General features: G+C 42.7%; 1 protein-coding gene across 4 annotated transcripts in view; it reads right to left on the reverse strand.

Annotated features, from left to right (window-relative positions):
- fam13b (family with sequence similarity 13 member B) overlaps positions 1 to 17,871 on the reverse strand; it is a 56,497-nt gene that overhangs the window by 6,179 nt on the left and 32,447 nt on the right. The window contains exons 8-18 of one of the 4 annotated variants that reach the window (XM_056769359.1): positions 10,454 to 10,495; positions 8,122 to 8,241; positions 7,881 to 8,007; positions 6,804 to 6,898; positions 5,391 to 5,445; positions 5,196 to 5,298; positions 3,913 to 3,978; positions 1,667 to 1,871; positions 1,405 to 1,543; positions 804 to 885; positions 297 to 440 (exon numbers count right to left, since the gene is read on the reverse strand). In XM_056769359.1, the coding sequence (XP_056625337.1) occupies positions 297 to 440; positions 804 to 885; positions 1,405 to 1,543; positions 1,667 to 1,871; positions 3,913 to 3,978; positions 5,196 to 5,298; positions 5,391 to 5,445; positions 6,804 to 6,898; positions 7,881 to 8,007; positions 8,122 to 8,241; positions 10,454 to 10,495 (1,178 nt within the window). The remainder of the gene's footprint in view (positions 1 to 296; positions 441 to 803; positions 886 to 1,404; positions 1,544 to 1,666; positions 1,872 to 3,912; positions 3,979 to 5,195; positions 5,299 to 5,390; positions 5,446 to 6,803; positions 6,899 to 7,880; positions 8,008 to 8,121; positions 8,242 to 10,453; positions 10,496 to 17,871) is intronic. The other 3 variants (XM_056769360.1, XM_056769361.1, XM_056769362.1) reach the window with 3 other exon arrangements.

Consider the following 17,871-nt stretch of genomic DNA (forward strand, 5'->3'; position numbering starts at 1 on the left):
CACAACTTCAGTGATTAGAATCACCATTAACAGTTCATCCGTAGTGCACTGACAATCACTGAAGGTGACCGCGAACAACACCTGCGGGCTCTGAGCCCTTCAACCCCATTGACTTCCAAAATAACATTCTTCTTCAAAACAACACACTTTAGACGTCTAAGAAGGCTGAGACACGTGGCTGAGAGCGCCCCGTAGGGGGAAAGCGTCTGCGAGACCGCGGTCAGAGAGACAATCAAAGAGAGAGGAGGGAAGAGAGAGTCGTTGAAGTCTACTTACTGCAGATCATGTGTACTTACAGAAGAGGGGCGCCTGTCTAGAGGCATTGAGGGGGCGTGACAGTGTAAAATGGGGTGTGTTCGGGACGGAGGCTGAGTGGCGTCTGTGTAACTGAAGCACAGCCTGGTGCCTCAGGGAACCTTTGGGCAAGAGGTGCTGTCGTCCTGCGGGAGCGGGCCGTCCGAGTGGATTTATTTAAAGAAAGAGAGAGACTTTATACGACAGTGCACCTCTGATGGGGGGCATCAAATGGCAATGGATGATGGGAAGTGTGGGGGCCAATCACAATGGACCGACACAGTGAGTGGAGGGGTCTTCAGTAGAGTATGAGGGTGGTCCCATGAAAGAGAGCCTCGGTGCCTCTACAGGCATGCAGTGATGGGTGTGCTTCCCCTCTTTGCCCAACAGGGGGCAGAGAAGCAGGCCAGAACCAGGCCGCCCAATTACACTGACTCAAAACCCACCCCAGACCCAAATACTCCATGTGCTCACACGACCGCTCACTGCCTGGGCTCAGTGCCTCTTACCTTTAAGCTGTTTGCGGATTTTGGTGAGGTCGGTCATCCACTTCAGGACCTTTGGATCGGCAGCCTTATCAGCGTGAGACGGCTGCAATTGACAAACAGTAATGTGATTAGTTTTTAGTCCCCATATGTACAGAAATTCATGCATGACAATCTATGTGTATTTTGCACAGGTATGGATTGTTACATTTTATCAAGCGGTACTTGTCCAAAGAGTTGCAATGCCGAAGTGGTTTCTAGAGTGTTGCTATAGGGTTCATAGGGTGTCCTGAGTGGTTAATAGGCAGTAACTTTATTTAGGCTCATGTCAAATATCACCATAATATTCTGATGCCTGGATATTTAAAATCCTTCAGGTTAATGTCACTGGTCTAAAGTCTAAACTTAGTTCACATAGTCTAAAAAAAATGAATAAGGGAACCTGCACACCATATAAGTTGTAAGATCTACAGATGGAAAAAGGTTTTACTGAAAACTCTTCAGATACAATAGAAAAAACGCAAACTAAAAAGTAAAACGCAAAGTATTAGTGATTCTTTCTCTGGAAGCAGTGTTTTTGCATGTGATTAATTATGTACATTGTAAGGGAATTCATCCTTCTAACCTTATAGTTTTTCTCCTTCTCGAACTGCTCCTCAAATTGCTTGATCTTCTTCTTCAGGTTCTGGAGTTTCTTGGTGAGCTGTTGGAAGACTGTGTCTCCCTTCATACTGTCTTTGGAACTGAGGGAGGCTCGACGAGGCCTGTGATTTGACACAACGCAAAGTCAAGTTTCCCCAAAAATTGGAAACCCTTTTTTTCTATGAATGGACACACACTGCCCAGCACGGTCAATGGGCATCCGCCAACGTGTTTCCTGTTCTCACCTCCCACAGGACAGAGCTTTAGATGTGGCATCATGGTCCTGCTGTAGGAACCTCTGACTGTGGCCAAAGTCGAGAAAGCGTCGGGCAAGTAAGGGCTGGTGGTCCTCCTCCAGAGGGAGAGGCATCATGCGGCCTGCCAGTGGAGACAGCTGGGCTTCTCCTGACTCGGCCTCCTCTTGCCATGACATGTACACCGACACAGTGTCTGCCAAAAACACACATAGATGCAATGCTGTAATAAACCTGATTTAGACATCAGACACCTTTAACCTTTAGCAAAACTATTACAACAACGCTGGGTTACTTAGATGCAACATTGGGATATAAAATACCATGGTCTGGGAAGGGGAAATCTGAGGGTTGGCTGAGGTCAGGGATGTCTAAAACACTACACAGAGGACCTAGTGAGTAAGCTGGAAAAACATTGCTGGGTGCACAGGGATGATGTCTGAGGCTGTGTTACTGGAAGTGTGGAGTAATGGTTATAAAGTACATGTCACCCACTCGAGCAAACATACACAACACTCACACAAATTAAATAAAAGAAAATTGAGCTGCATCATTGCTTCCAAATGAGCAATGGCAATGTTATTTATCATGCCTGATGATAAGAAACATGCTCAATGTAGAAGTCACGTTGCCATGGAGGCCATGAGACCTCTACGGCTGGCACAGAAGAGAGGAGCATGGGACAGAGTCTTGCAACTGAAATTTAGCTGATGATATTTGCACTGTTTACAATTCAGACCCTGTGCATGCATAAGAAGAAATCTGAGGCATTTGCTGATGAAAGATGGCAAATACTGGGAGTCAGCGATAACTACATTTTATTGTATTGTATTAATTTAACAGACACTTTTATCCAAAGCAACTTACAAACTTACGTTCAGGTTAGTCAGTCTTATAGAGGGGTTTCACACTCTGCAATCTTTGTTTAGAGTTTTGCGTCACTATTACGTAGTTAAACCGTTTATCATTTCTTTATTAAATATGTCTGTATATAAGACAATTTACATATTACTGTATAAGGCTTTTTTGGAGCTTGTCTTGGCAGATTTTGTCTTTGGCAAAGCAGCTTGTACAAGTGTTGTTCTAGGCGTGCTATGGTTTGCACCAAAATGTGAAAAACACGAGAAAAAATAAATAGTCAAGCATTATTGGCACCTCCTCCTACAACAAGCAGCTACTCAGAGTGATATGCACATGTTGCAAACGTATGGAGCCCTTTTAGGGACATGGTGGTGGGAAAAAATGAGAGGGAAGAAAAAAATATTTTTTAAAGCTTTTGCGTTATCTCGCAAAATATTTGCGTTCCCCTGAGAAACATTGCGTTATCTCGCAAAACGTTTGCGTTCCCTAACAAAAACTTTTGCTTTCTCTCGCATAAAACTTTTTCGTTCTCGTCAAACATATTTGCGTTATCTCGCAAAACATTCAAACGTCCTGTTATTCCGCTCCGTACATTAACAATGGAGCGGTTCATACTAGATTCCCGGACCAATAACTTGTGAGCTAAACGTTGTTATAACACAAACAACACATTATTCCTCAGACAAGGATTAACAACCTAGTCTACCTCAAAACGAGAATATAAATGTAGCTCTATATGAGCAGGCGACATGGAGTAGTCCATAGAGACCGTCTACAAAGTGACTGTAAATCCGAAAAGCGTTATGAAAAAAGAGGATCCCTTCGGTCTTGTCTCAGCCGGCTCCCGCCTGGGGCTCGACTTGTGGAAAATTAAGTTCAAGTTCATTGTTTACGTTACGTAGAATGAGGTGTCATTTGTGTTATTAGAACGTTTAGCTCACTAGTTATTAGTCCGGGAATCTGCGTCTATAAACCAATGTTTAAGGAGCTAGTCTCAAAATCAGCCAGCAGAACATTAAACCTTAAACAAGTGTTTGTCCTAATTCAAAATGGTTTTGCAAGATAACGCAAAAGTTTATGAGAGAGAACGCAAACGTTTTGCGAGATAACGCAATGTTTCTCGGGGGAACGCAAATATTTTGTGAGATAACGCTAAAGCTTTAAAAAATATTTTTCTCTTCCCTATCATTTTTTTTCACCACCATGTCCCCAAAAGGGCTCCGTACAAACGTCCTGCGATACAGAGCAAAATAAAATTCTCTGTCTGGTAAAGAGGAGAAGGGCGGAATCAAACCTGCGTTCAGACCAAGCGGTTAAGTGCGAAAACAGCCTGAGAGGAGCAACGGGTGACAGATGAGCAGGGAGATGCTACTTACCGCTCCCTTCCCTCTGCAGATGCATACATGTGAAGTCAATGAGAGGGAAAGTGATGGGGCATGATGCTGATCAGGCATGGGTCGAGGTTGAGATCAAGAGGGAGAGAGAGAGAAAGAGAGAGCACATAAGAGTGCGATGAGCTTTGAGTCTCTCTCTCTCATACACACCCACACATACTGTACACATAGAGCTTTGTTTCACTTTAAAAATTATGACATTACCTAACTGGAGCCTTACCTTTGAACTAGCCAAATTTTTTGAGTAGATGCAGCATAATCGCAAACAAAATGGCTGGAAACACGCCTACAAACATCGCTCTTTGGGAATTACCCACTCAATTTTGTGTCTATGTAAAGCTAAGAATTTCTGCTTTCAGTCTCATCTACTCTCCTCGACGTTATAACAGTGGTAAGCCAATAGAGAGCTTTAAAACAAACCTTCTTCTTAACAATGGCCTGCTAAAGAGCCTCAGGTTGGACAACTTTAAAGGCGAATTTCTCAATATTTAGATTTCTTGCACCTTTAGATTCTAGGTTTTCATTTTTATTATTATTATCATGACAAACCATACATCAATGCTCATTTATTAAGCTTTTAGATGATAAAATACCCTCTTTTTAAAAAAACTGACCCTTATGACTGGTTATGGGATGCAGGGTCACATATTTGAAGACGCATACAGGATTTTTACGCCAAAAATATTCTGGAACTTGCCCTCACAGATCTAATTTTAATATAAAAATAACCAAACACTCAGAAATATCTTAATTTGTACTTTAAAATAAAATTCTTGGAAGCCTGTTGAGGCTCCTGAGAGCTAAAATGATTTTAATGACACATTTTGCTATATATCGAATGAAAAATGAAACACACATGGTGCAGATCTACAGTCAAAGTAATTTGACCCTCATATTAAATCATAGTTTGGAAGTCATCACTCAGATCACATGAGAACTGAAGCCATCTATAACATACGCACATTGTTTCCTTGTTTTGTTGTAAAGGCTTAGAAATCATCAAAACTGTATTCTTCCTCTATTAAACTATCTGTATTAAACAAATTCAGCATCAAGTCATCATTCAGCCAGAAACAACACACACAGATCTGATGAATCATACATTAATCTTCAGTATGCACTCATGAGCCCCTTTCAGGATGTGTCCTATAATTGCATAAAGACAAGGTTGTTTCATGTCTTCCAAGGTATTTTCCTCAAAAAAACATTTGCGGCAAAAAAAAAAACCTATGAACATATATATAGACAAAATAGCTATAGTTTACCTTCCTGCTCACTGTCCGTAAACACACTTCTACTCATAGTCTGAGGGCCGTTAACTGACTCCATGGGCTCTGTATTAGCATTCAGGTCACACGTGCCTGGCTCCTGCAAGTCATCAAATGGTCTTCAGTTAGGGTTTTAGTCCGGCAATATTGAAAAACAGACAGCCTTGCTCGGAATTGCTTTGCTATACTCACACAGGTGGTAACTTCAGCCAGGTCCATCTGCTCATAGTCAGGGTGGCTCTCCAATCTGTGTAAAGATGGAAAGAAAACTGCAACATCACTGCAGTTCCTTTTAAACTAGTGAATGAAGGGGTGCTCAAAGCAAATCCTTCTAAATTCTTTCACGGAAAAAATATATTTGGTTATATCCAACCTATGAATAGGACTGTGTAACAGGCAAAGATATACTTGTACATGCAGCATGACAAACTGTCACAAGCATAATGCGTATCCTGAGTCAACTACGGATTTATAACTGTGACATCTAGGTCACTTGCTTATCACATGTATGCAAAACATATCTTCTGCTAGTATATTTCAAGTCTTGCTTTCATAAGACACATCTATTGTTATACTCTATAGCTTTCCTGCAGCTCAGTGGTAAGAGCGCTCACAACACCAAGGTCGTGGGTTCGATCCTAGTGGAGTGCACAAACTTAGAAACAAAATGTATAGGATTATGCAAAGTATGTCGCTTTGGACAAAAGCTTCTGCCAAATGCATAAATGTAAAATACTCCAATAAAAACAGGCTGGTTTTGAATGTTGTCCCTTGAGCTATCAGCAAGATATTCTTAGACACGTTAGTGTAAAAACACATAATCCATAGATTTTTGCTGATTGCCAACTTTTCTTTTGCTTATAAACTGCAAGACGCAAATGACAAAATCTCGCAAATAAAATCAAACAAACACAAATGAGAATACTTGGCAAGATACTTTAACGAATAAAAAAAAAACCTTGCCATCAAACCAGATTTTAATATTCAAGTAGCTAGCTAAACGTGTTAAGTTTTTTTGATGAAATTTTGTTAAGGCCTGCCTTATTTAACCCAGAATGTGACACTGTGACATGTTTAAAGGACAATGCATAAGTTTGAGCTTATGTAGCAACAGGTGTCTGAGTTCATGCTCACATACTGTAGACCAGCGGTTCTCTATCCTGGTCCACACGGACCCCCCTCTGCATATTTTGTGTCTCTCTCTTGGTTAACTCACCTGATTTAAATCACCAGCTTGTTAGGAGAGAGCTCAATGAATGAAACGTTCCGATTGACGCGCTCCCTAAACAGTGTTCATTGCTCTCTACTCACTACACAGAGGATATCAGCAAAAGTTCATTTAAGAACACGAATACAGCGCCCTGAAACAGACAAAACCTACTATGGAACTTTAAAGGGTTATTTAACCGTAATCTTGAGATTTGTGTAGTCACGTTTAGTGCCCTCTGGATGGAACATAAACGCCCATTTAGAACTGGAAATATGGCAGAATATCTAATGATGTTTACTTCGCAGGGATCTTTCGGGCGTATTGAACAATCCCCCAAAGCGGTAGGAGAACCGCTGCTGTAGACTGTGTCTTCAGCCTAGAACTTTAAAGCTAACCTTTCTGTGTTAAGATTCTCTGCATCTATATGAGCCTCCGTGTCAAGGTCCATTCCAGAACTTTCCTCCGTGGTCGGACTGCTGAGCTGAGGTCCCTGAGGGAAAAAGAAAATCATTACCACAGCTGGTCTATACGTTAAAATAATAATCCATTATATAGTACATACTCCATTCACAAACCCTGAGGTACCTTGAGATACTACAAAATGTTCGTGAAGCATGTGGAATAATAGTCAAATGTCTCTTGGCAAGAACATTGTGCATGTTTACTGATGTCTCAAGGTTGGAAGTTGATAAGACTAAGGATGATGTTTTTCTGAGAGATGGTGTGCCTTTGCGTTGACCAGGTGGCGCTGTCATTCCCCATAGTTTGCTATTAAAAAAAGACGACCCAATTCCGATGTGTGTAACCTGCGGCCTGGCTGCAAAAACTTAGGGAACGCGCGGTGTGAAGTGAGGCTGTAATTTAGGGTCACCGGTGAGCCAGAAACTGATACCCCACTAATCGTTTTATTACATTTCATATTGCAGTGGCTTATGCGTCTCTTTATCTTTAGCTCTGGCAATGGTTTCTCTTCTCATCTTATTAGTTCATTAGCTACTTGAAGAAAGTGTAAGTACAAATATCTTCATTTGTGTTCTGCGGAAGAAAGAGAGTCATACAGGTTTGAAATTAAATAAAATGTTGAGTTAATGTTTATTTTGGGTTGAACTATCACTTTAAAGTAATATTTCACTAAAAATGTTACCAAAAATAAACGAAGGTTCCTAAAACGATCTTCAAGTTTTCTAAAGCCACAATCTGAGTCATTATTCACTAACAAATTTCATTTACCCTCACGTCTAAACCTGTATGACTTTCTTCTGCGGAACACAATGAAGATATTTTGAAGAATTTTGGTAATCAAACAACATGAGTCTCCATTAACTTTCAATGCTTGAAAGCCATACCACTAAGACATTTATTATATTCAGGTTTTAAACACCATGAGGGTGAGTAAATTATGAAAAATTAGATTTTTGGGTGAACTAGCCCTCGAAGAACGTTACGTCAGAAACCAGTAGTTTGCAAGTTACCTCGCTGTTCTCAGAAGGTTGTTCATCCTCACTAACTTTCTCTGGGAGCGTCTCATCTTCTGCATCAGATTCAGACTGCACAGCTTCATGGTCCTCAGTCCCCTCCGTTTTCTGAGTAGGGCAGTTCCTATGTACATATATAGACACAGATTAGTATCTTAAAAAAAAACACTCTCAAGCCACAACGCTGTTGTTCAAACTTCTTTCTAAAGCTAAAAATAAATGAATATCAGGGTCTCACCCCTTAATTGGCAGGGAATCCAAAACCTGACTCTCATAGCTGCTGAGCTCCTTGTCAATAGATGTTTGTAGGTCCAGAAAATGCTGTTCCACTGCAGCGCGGAGTGTCCTCTGGATCAAACTGCAAATGAACATCACACATTTGGCACGAGTACAAAATGCTGAAACACACAGTACCCTACTTGATTTCTCATTGTTTGAGTTATCAGCAACCAAAAAAAGAAAACTTTGTCATCATGTACTCACCCTCTTGTCATGTCAAACCTGTAAGAGTTTCTTTCTTCTGCAGAAAATAAAATAAGATATTTTGAAAAATGTTGTTGAACGAACAGCGATGGAAGCCATTCACTTGAATTGGTTTTGTGCCCATACAATAGAGGTCAACTGCTGCCGACGCTGGTCGGATATCAACATTCTTCAAACTAGCTTTTTTTGTGTTCTGCACAAAAGGCCATCCAGGTTTGAAATGACAAGAGGGTGAGTAGATGATGACAGAATTATCATTTTTGGGTGAACTATCCGTTTAAAAAGGTCAGCCAAGAAGCTTTCACTTCAAGCTCAAAGTTCTAACGAATAAACCATCTATACCGAGAACCACAGATTCTCAAGTCTGAAAATAGACGTGTTTTGAGGTCACTATGATAGTTGCCAAGTCTCTAATGTCGACGACCCCATAAAAAAAACAAGTGCCCTGCATAACTGAGCCACTGGCTGTCACGAGTTTATGTGCATTGTTTGGAACAATAAACCCCCAGGATGCTTTCTTAGCGAAACCCCGGCGTACCCATCTGGCCCACAGGCTTGGTTCACGCTGCCTCTGTATGCGCCAAATATCTGACAATAAATCAATAGAGGATGGCTTTGTTTGTGCTCTGTCTCTCCCTGCTGCGATGATCTCTATTTAGAATCAGACCTTTAGAATTTAGAAGTTAAACATAATTAATACTGCATATAAGAATTTATAGTCAGTTTAATATTTGACCTGTGGTTCTCTCTCCTTTATCCCAAATGTGTGCTTTCACTGTGAGTGTGTGCGAGTGTGTTTGTGTGTGTGCGCTTCTATGTCAATGTGTGTAAGTATGTATGTATATTGTGTGTGTAGAGCATTTGTATGTCTGTCTTTTGTTGTTTTCACCTTTTTCTTGTTTTTACAGGTATATGGCTTTAGTTGTTTTTCTTGTATTCAATGTGTCTCATGTACAGCTGCTTTGTAACAATGAAAATTGTAAAAAGTGCTATATAATAAATGAGTTGAGTTGAGTTTAGATCTGCAGCGCTTCAGGGTCAGATGCACTCTGAGGCCATTTATAAATGACTTCCTACTGTGGCTATGTATGGTTAGTGGTCATAGTTTCAGCTAAAGTGCCATTCATTGCGAAACTGAAAGCTACGCCTTAAAAGATGCTATCTTCCTGCTGCAACCTCAACCGAAACATGAGTCACATCAATCTTCTGAATTACGCTGATGTCATTTTTATTACTACCGATCACTGTGTACTTTACAACAGATGGTGGGTTCTGTAGTCTTTTTCTTTCCCTCAGCATGTTTTTAATCCTGAACTAAAATCCCCTTTCAACGACACTCCCTGTTCAACAGTTTGGTAAATGTTTCGATTCGCTTTTTTTCTGGAAGCCACTGATCTCACAAAGTCCAGACTGTCTCTCCGTTGGCAAGGCAACATCTCCTACTTATCCACTTTCAAGGCCATAATCACATTTGCTTGGCATCATTTTGCCGTCTGTCTACCCAAAAGGTCTGTTTATTGCATGCTGTGGTTCTTTCAGGCTATAAATCAGATTAAGACCAAAGGATAATTTCAAACACTCCAAATTAACGTCAGCAAAATGAAGTTCAAATAGACTTTGATGAAAATGGACATGCTGGGCATTGTTCGCCGCTCATCTCAGAAGTGAAAGTAAAAGATTTCAGAGTTAACCACATGACCCGTTTTGATCACTGTAGTAGAGTAGGCGGGGCGAGACCGTGGTTCGAGTCCGGTGAGTAATTGTGAATTAGCGCCAGCTGTGCGCACACCGGCCTCGAATCACGTAAGAGATGGGAGCATATCAAAGGAACGAGCGACCGGACCGTCGGAGAGAGAGGACCGGGCCCGAACTTATGTTTGTATTTATATTTATGTTCATGTTTTGTTCGCCGGCGGTCGTCCGTGAGGGGCCGCCGGCTGTTAAATTACTTTATTAAATGTTTAAATGTTTGCCGGTTCCCGCATCCTTCCTTCCATTTTATTGAGATTTGTTACAATCACAAAAACATAAAATCACTCAAATATACAGTTGCCATGGCAACGGTTAAAAGGAAAGAAAGCACTTACTCCGTAGATCCAGGAAGGATGCTGATGGAAGCAATATGTGAACTGGAAAGACAAGAAAAGAAACACAAGATCAAATGTATGACTCTACCTAGCATTGACTTTCAACCCACACAATAACCCTAGCATGAGCTTTCAATAAAAATAACTAATATTTAGCATTCGTTTTTTCTGTCACGCACACTGTACAAAAACAGATTTCTGTTTCCTGTAAAGGTCACAGTTAACATCAGGAAGTGAGCATCTGAGAAGAACTGGGGGCAGGGTGACATGGAGGCCCCAAAAACAAATTCAGACATGCTGGGAACACTTGCATAACACTAGCTGTCCGTCGCTTATCAACGTTGTTAGGGCCCTTGTCAGATTCGGGGGTCGGAACAAATAAAGGCCTGATGAAGACAACAGGTGCTCTGCTATACCTGACATGGCAGGCCTCAGCACGCAAACAGTCACGCAAATAAACCTCTACGGGCGTATGTTTCCCATCAGCTATGAAAGTCCTCCGAATTATTTTGCCTCAGCTGTGGTGTCTGTGGTGCAATGTCCTGACCTCTTTAACTTTCTGGGCTGTTGAAAGCTTGAGGCCAACCAGGCATTCCTTCAAAAAGGAATCAGACACCTGAGACCTTCTAGAAAGTACATCAATCTAGTGCATGGGTCTTCTACCGGGGGTCCGAGGTGGAACTGCAAGGAGTCTGTTTACTCACTGGCAACTTTTTTTAATAATGTTAAGCATGGGTACAGAAATATTACTATCAATGTTTTCTTTAAGCCCTGCACGTGCGTGACCGCGCAGACTCATTGAAGCTCCCGCGCATTGCAATTTTAACACCAATTCAGACGATTGAAGAAAAGTTCAATCTAAATTGTAAACTCTGACAAAAGTACAGTACTTGTTTAAAATCAATGAAGCGCGTACAGTGTACTGATGGTACAAACAAGTTGACCCCAAAAAATAATGCGGACTCGTTGTGTGTTGGTCTCCTTAGTCTGATATGATGCTCTGCAGAAAAAACAGGTAAATTTTCATTTAACAGCAGCGACAATGCTGATCCACGAGAAAGACAACGAAGCTCAGTATGATAAAATAGCGGTGTTCTTCAACACAGAGAAGTGGGGGGAAAAGGAAAAAAAGGGTCAGAGGCCCTATAGAGATCAGTTAAAGTAAAACATCCTTAAAAACATCATTAAATCATTGATTTTGATTAACTGGAGGGTTACGAAATCCTCCAACAAAGCTGAAAAACTAATTAAAACTAGGGATGCATAATATGAACATCATGGGCTCAGAAATATCAAATACATCAGCACATAATCTCAATCCAAAGGGAGGATGTTCATGCACACGCTCACCTTGGTGGCAAAACATCCAGCACGATGGCTGAGAAGAATAGGAAAAACAAAGAAACTGGAACTAAGAGATGCAAGCAACAATAAAGCAGCCAAACAGAGAGAATAAATCACAGGTGGGCATAGATTGTTTTTACACAAAAAAAACATGCTGGCTCACCATGAGGTACAACAAAAACTTTTAGATAACAGAGAAACTGCTTCCTCTGACTCAACACTTTACCTTATCAGCAGCAGACACACCAGCACTCTTCCAACACACACACAAATTAAATGCAACATCATGCAGTGATTATCCTTTTCGTCGAACACTTGCTGTCATCAAAACATCAACTTTAACCAGCATCAGCAGAGTTGCATGAATTACTGGGGGTTTCCAGAATCTCCCCTGGATGAATATTTGAGATCTGGTAAACACTCAATGGCAGTCACATCTGAGTGTCAAACACAGCCTAATAAACGCCAGCAACAACAAATCAATAAACAGAGTGAACAAAAGCCTATCCCATAACACAAACGCAGCACCGCTGTCCAACTAGATCTCATGTTTTGCTATGAAGAATTACCTGTGGAGAAGGACTTGACAAGACATTTTCTGCGGTTTGGTTCACGTCGACCAGCCGTCTTGGTCGTTAAATTGGGCGTGTTGTTATCCTGACTGGGCACTTTGAGGTGCTAAAGTCTGGATTAGCAGGTCAAAAGGCAAACACCGGCTACCAGCGCTCATTCTGCGGAGCCCTGTATGAGCCGCCTGCCAGTGTGTGGGATCAGGCACTCTGCTAAAAAAGTGCTGCAGTGGATTCACTGGACCTCTGCTTAAATACACGGCCGTCTGACGCAGTCTTGTCGCTGGCGCTCCCGGCCAATCATTTCTACATTCTCCCAAATTTTCCCTCTCCCTCGAGGCAAAAATCTAGCCTGGACTGCTAAACACCTGTTAGACTTTTATATAACCTGGTCACTATCCACATCAGCATGCCTTTACTTCCCCACAGTAAGTACTACCACTCCATTGTCTAACAAAGTTATTTGCAAATGACACAAAACAAATGTACAAATGCCATGATCAATTACCTACCATTTCCAGACCAGTCACAGGCCAGACTAAGCTGGTTGGGAGGGATATCACGCTTCCACATGTTCTGAGAATGCTCAAGTATATCAATGAGCAGGAAACAAAATAAGGGGTAATTTCAGGAACCAATGCAATATCCAATCTAACATCACCAATCTAACTTTGATGAGATGATGAATGAACCCGCGGACATGATAGACACTGTGGGTGGTGGAACCATACAGACATTGTCCACTTGATAAGTATCTTGATGTGCTCAGTCAGAGGGAATATCAAATTCCATAACGTGTTGTAAGTGTCACTGGACATAATAAGGTGGTACGATAGAGTTGGAGTGAACGAAACCCAAGAGACGTCACAGGATTCCTGAGCGAACACTTAAGGAGAGGAGCGGAAATGAGTTACAGCCCATTCTATGTATCGCTGTCCGTATAGGCCAAGAGTTCATGTTGAGTCACAGTGCTTTTGTTATGATGCCTCTAAAGCTTTTTCAGTGAGGGAGACTCCCAGATGTGTTGACACAAATCTTTGCAAACCTCGCTCGCTCACCAACTCCAGTGGTTTACCCCAAGGATCTGTTCTTAGCCCACTGCTATTTCCTATTTCTATGCTTTCTCTTGGCCAGATCATAAGACATCATGGTCTTGATTTTCAAATTTATGAAGATTAATACATATGCTGTTCAACCCAATTCAGTTTTTCCACTTAGCTGGCAGATTAATTTCCCTCCAGACCTTCAAGACACAACTTCAACTTCCAGTTTTAGTAGGTTATTATGTGCCTTGTCTTAACCACTATAGCAAATCTTTGGCACCTAAATCCTTATTCAAAAGGTACTGAACACTGAATAAAAAGGTGTTTGTGAGCAAGTCACTAAACTATTGGTTTCTATTGGCTGCTGTATCCAACTGTATACTGTATCAGGGGAGGATCACATGAACTCTGCCGTCTCCCATTGGTCATGTAAAGCTGTGCAAGCACTGCAACTAAATAGGCAGCTGAATTCTGACTCTGAATGTAGTTGCTAACCTTCCACTTATAACAGACGCTGATGCCGTGTCAAAAACTGTTCTCGCATTCCAACGGCCAAACAACATGTCTCAAGAACACCCGTCTGCTGCCACTTATTTTAGTGCTGCGCAAAAAGTATTTTCCATTGCGAGAGAAGGATATATGGCAGGGCTTAAATTTAGCCTTATGTGCAACACCCTTTCAGATTTCACTGGGGCACAATAAGGGTGAGTATAGTTACTGCAACACTACGGCATAAACATGTCTCGCTTGTCTGAATATCCATAAACAACATGATTTCAAGTTAACCTGCTATCTGGGGTCATATATTTGAAGAGGATTTCATAAACATGCTAAATTTAGTTATACAGCAATAAAGCAATTTACAAAACATGATAACTGTATATAATTAGAAACCTGAAATTACAGCAATATAGTTATAGCTTTGTATTCTGGACGAATTGCCTTTTTTTAAAGTTAATAATTAATCTCCTGCTATTCAGAAAGGGAAAGAATCTTTATTTCCATGTAGCATATCATAAAGACAATAAAAGGGCAATTTCTTGTAACTGCTGTGAATGTGTACCAATTATAGATAGCTTTGAAAAAAAAATACAATGCTACCACTACTACATAGGTCTTTTATGATGAATGTCTTTCACATGGTTGGTTTACTATTTAGAAATCACTTTCTATCCTGTTCAGGTTGACCCTATAAGACAAATACCATATATCGAATCTACATTAAACCCTCACACTATTTACCAAATTAATTTTTGAATATAAATCGAGAAAAAAATGCTTTCATGTTGAATACATCTGTGGACGAATCAGCACTGGTAAAGAGTTTATTAGGTTCAAAGTAGGTGGTTGGATGTTCTCTTATTAATTTGCAGGTTTACTCCATCCAGATTAAACACTTCAGAGTGGCTAGGATAAGACAAAAATTCCTTAACCATGGAGGAACACACCAGGAGCTTTGCCTCATACAGAAGATGAAAGACGATGTTTGTTTTAATACAAATATTTCTTCATTTGCAATAGAAATGCATATTGCAGCTCTGTTACAAACTTGTCAAGACAACATGTTAAAAGCATAACAGCAGTATTCCAGACGAGAGTAGACAGTGAAGAAGCACGCTAAAGTTTTAGTAATATAACAGTAGCTAAGACAACAACTAGACAACTTATAAATGACACTAAGAAAGAAAACTAAGACAACAAATAAAATAGTTTATAGAATTCTTTCCACAAAGTTATGTCTCGCTTCACTGTGGATGTTGTTTTGACACATTCCAATACTCATAGCTATCTTAAGGGTGTAATCACCTTAAGCACTGAACAACTTGGCCAAACACTACTATCTTTATATTATTGATTCGATATCACATGTACCTTTTGTATTCTCTCAATTCAACTTTGCCCGACATGCAATTAATCATCGACTCAATTTAACTTGCGTCAAACTGAAAGGTAGCACGTCCTACTAATCTTTCCATCCTTCTGATTTGTGTTACCTTAGCAGAGACATCTAGGCAGACTGCCAATGCCTCATGGGAGCGTTTACAAGTTAATGATCGCCATAAATCATACTTTTCACACCCTTACTTACCATGCTTAAAATCTGGAGCATGTCTATAAAAAGTGTGGCTAAATTGCAACCTCTTTGTTTGAGCAAACAAACTTGTCTGTACATTACAACACTAGCCCGGCCAATGGTGTACGTTTGGGGCTGGGCTTACTGTTTGTCTGACCAATAGCAGATGGAGAGAGTGTTAGGAGACAATTGTTACTTTTACAACTCGGCTTGGTGCACATAAAAATCACACACTTCACCTTTAAAAAAGTTTCGCTTAAAGGGAAAGTTCACCCAAAAGTGATAATAATGTCATCTTTTACTCACCCTAATGTCATTTCTGCAGAACACAAAAAAGAAATTTGGAGAATTTTAGTAACATAAAAATTAGGGTACCCATTGGTTTTGTGACCATACAATGGAAGTTGTTCAGTGACAGAATTTTCATTTTTGGGTAAACTATCCCCCTCCCGTGGACCCACCACCTACAGGAGGGTGAAAGGGGCCGGTGCAAAGTGGATTGGGCGGTAGTCGAAGGCGGGGGCCTCGACAACCCGATCCCTGGACGCAGAATCTAGCTCTAGGGACATGGAATGTCACCTCTCTGACGGGGAAGGAGCCGTAGATTGTGAGTTAGGTTCAGAGATTCCGACTAGAGATAGTTGGGATCACCACTATGCACAGCTTGGGCTCTGGAACCACACTCCTCGAGGGAGGATGGACTCTTCACCACTATGGAGTTGCCCAGGGTGAGAGGCGGCGGGCTGGTGTGGGTTTGCTTATAGCCCCCCAGCTCAGCCGCCATGTGTTGGAGTTTACCCCGTTGAACGAGAGGGTCGCTTCCCTGCGCCTTTGGGTCGGGGATAGGTCTCTCACTGTCGTTTGCGCCTATGAGCCAAATGGCAGTGTAGAGTACCCGGCCTTCTTGGAGACTCTGGGAGGGGTGCTGGAAAGCGCCCCGACTGTGGACTCCGTCGTTCTGCTGGGGGACTTCAACGCCCACGTGGGCAACGACAGTGACACCTGGAGGGGCGTGATTGGGAGGAACGGCCCCCCTGATCTGAACCCGAGTGGTGTTCTGTTATTGGACTTCTGTGCTAGTTACAGTTTGGCCATAACGAACACCATGTTCAAGCATAAGGGTGTCCATCAGTGCACATGGCACCAGAACACCCTTGGCCGGTTGTGGGACTCCCGAGGCAGCTGACAGGAACCGACAGGCCAAGTGGACAGCAGCCCGGGTGGTTGGGGAGGCAAAAACTCGGGCCTGGGAGGAGTTCGGTGAGGCCATTGAGAAAGACTATCGGTCGGCCTTGAAGAGATTCTGGCAAACCGTCCGGCGCCTCAGGAGGGGGAAGCAGTGCCCTACCAACGCTGTTTACAGAGGAGGGGGGCAGCTGTTGACCTCGACCGGGGATATCATCGGGCAGTGGAAGGAATACTTTGAGGATCTCCTCAATCCCGCCGTCACGTCTTCCATTGAGGTGCAGAGGCCGAGGGCTCGGAGGCGGACTCGCCCATCACCCGGGCTGAAGTCACTGAGGTTGTCAAGAAACTCCTCGGTGGCAGGGCACCGGGGGTGGATGAGATCCGCCCTGAGTACCTCAAGTCTCTGGATGTTGTGGGGCTGTCTTGGCTGACACGCCTCTGCAGCATCGCATGGCGGTCAGGGACAGTGCCCTTGGACTGGCAGGGACCAGTCCCTGCTTTTTAAGAAGGGGGACCGGAGGGTGTGCTCCAACTATCGGGGATCACACTTCTCAGCCTCCCCGGAAAAAAAGTCTATGCCAGAGTACTGGAGAGGAGAATCCGGCCGATGGTAGTACCTTGGATTCAGGAGGAACAGTGTGTTTTCCGTCCCGGTCGTGGAACACTGGACCAGCTCTATACCCTTTCCAGGGTGCTGGAGGGTTCATTGGAGTTTGCCCAACCAGTCCACATGTGTTTTGTGGATTTGGAGAAGGCATTAGACTGTGTCCCTCACGGCATCTTGTGAAGGGTGCTCCGGGAGTATGGGATTCTGGACCCTCTGCTAAGGGCTATCCGGTCCCTGTATGACCGGAGCAGGAGCTTGGTTTGCTTTGCCGGCAGTAAGTCAGACTTGTTCCCGGTGCATGTTGGACTCCGGCAGGGCTCGAGAGGGGCCAGCTGAGGTGGCTCGGGCATCTTTTCCGGATGCCCCCTGGACGCCTTCCCGGGAAGGTGATCCGGGCATGTCCCACCGGGAGAAGACCCCGGGGAAGACCTAGGACATGCTGGAGGGAATATGTCTCCCGGCTGGCCTGGGAACGCCTCGGTGTCCCCCCCGGAAGAGCTGGAGGAAGTGTCTAGGGAGAGGGAAGTCTGGGCATCCCTGCTTAGATTGCTGCCCCGTGACCCGGCCCCGGATAAGCGGAAGAAAATGGATGG

This window comes from Triplophysa dalaica, chromosome 16 (genome assembly GCF_015846415.1).
Source record: "Triplophysa dalaica isolate WHDGS20190420 chromosome 16, ASM1584641v1, whole genome shotgun sequence".
In the NCBI taxonomy this organism is placed as follows: Eukaryota; Metazoa; Chordata; class Actinopteri; order Cypriniformes; family Nemacheilidae; genus Triplophysa; species Triplophysa dalaica.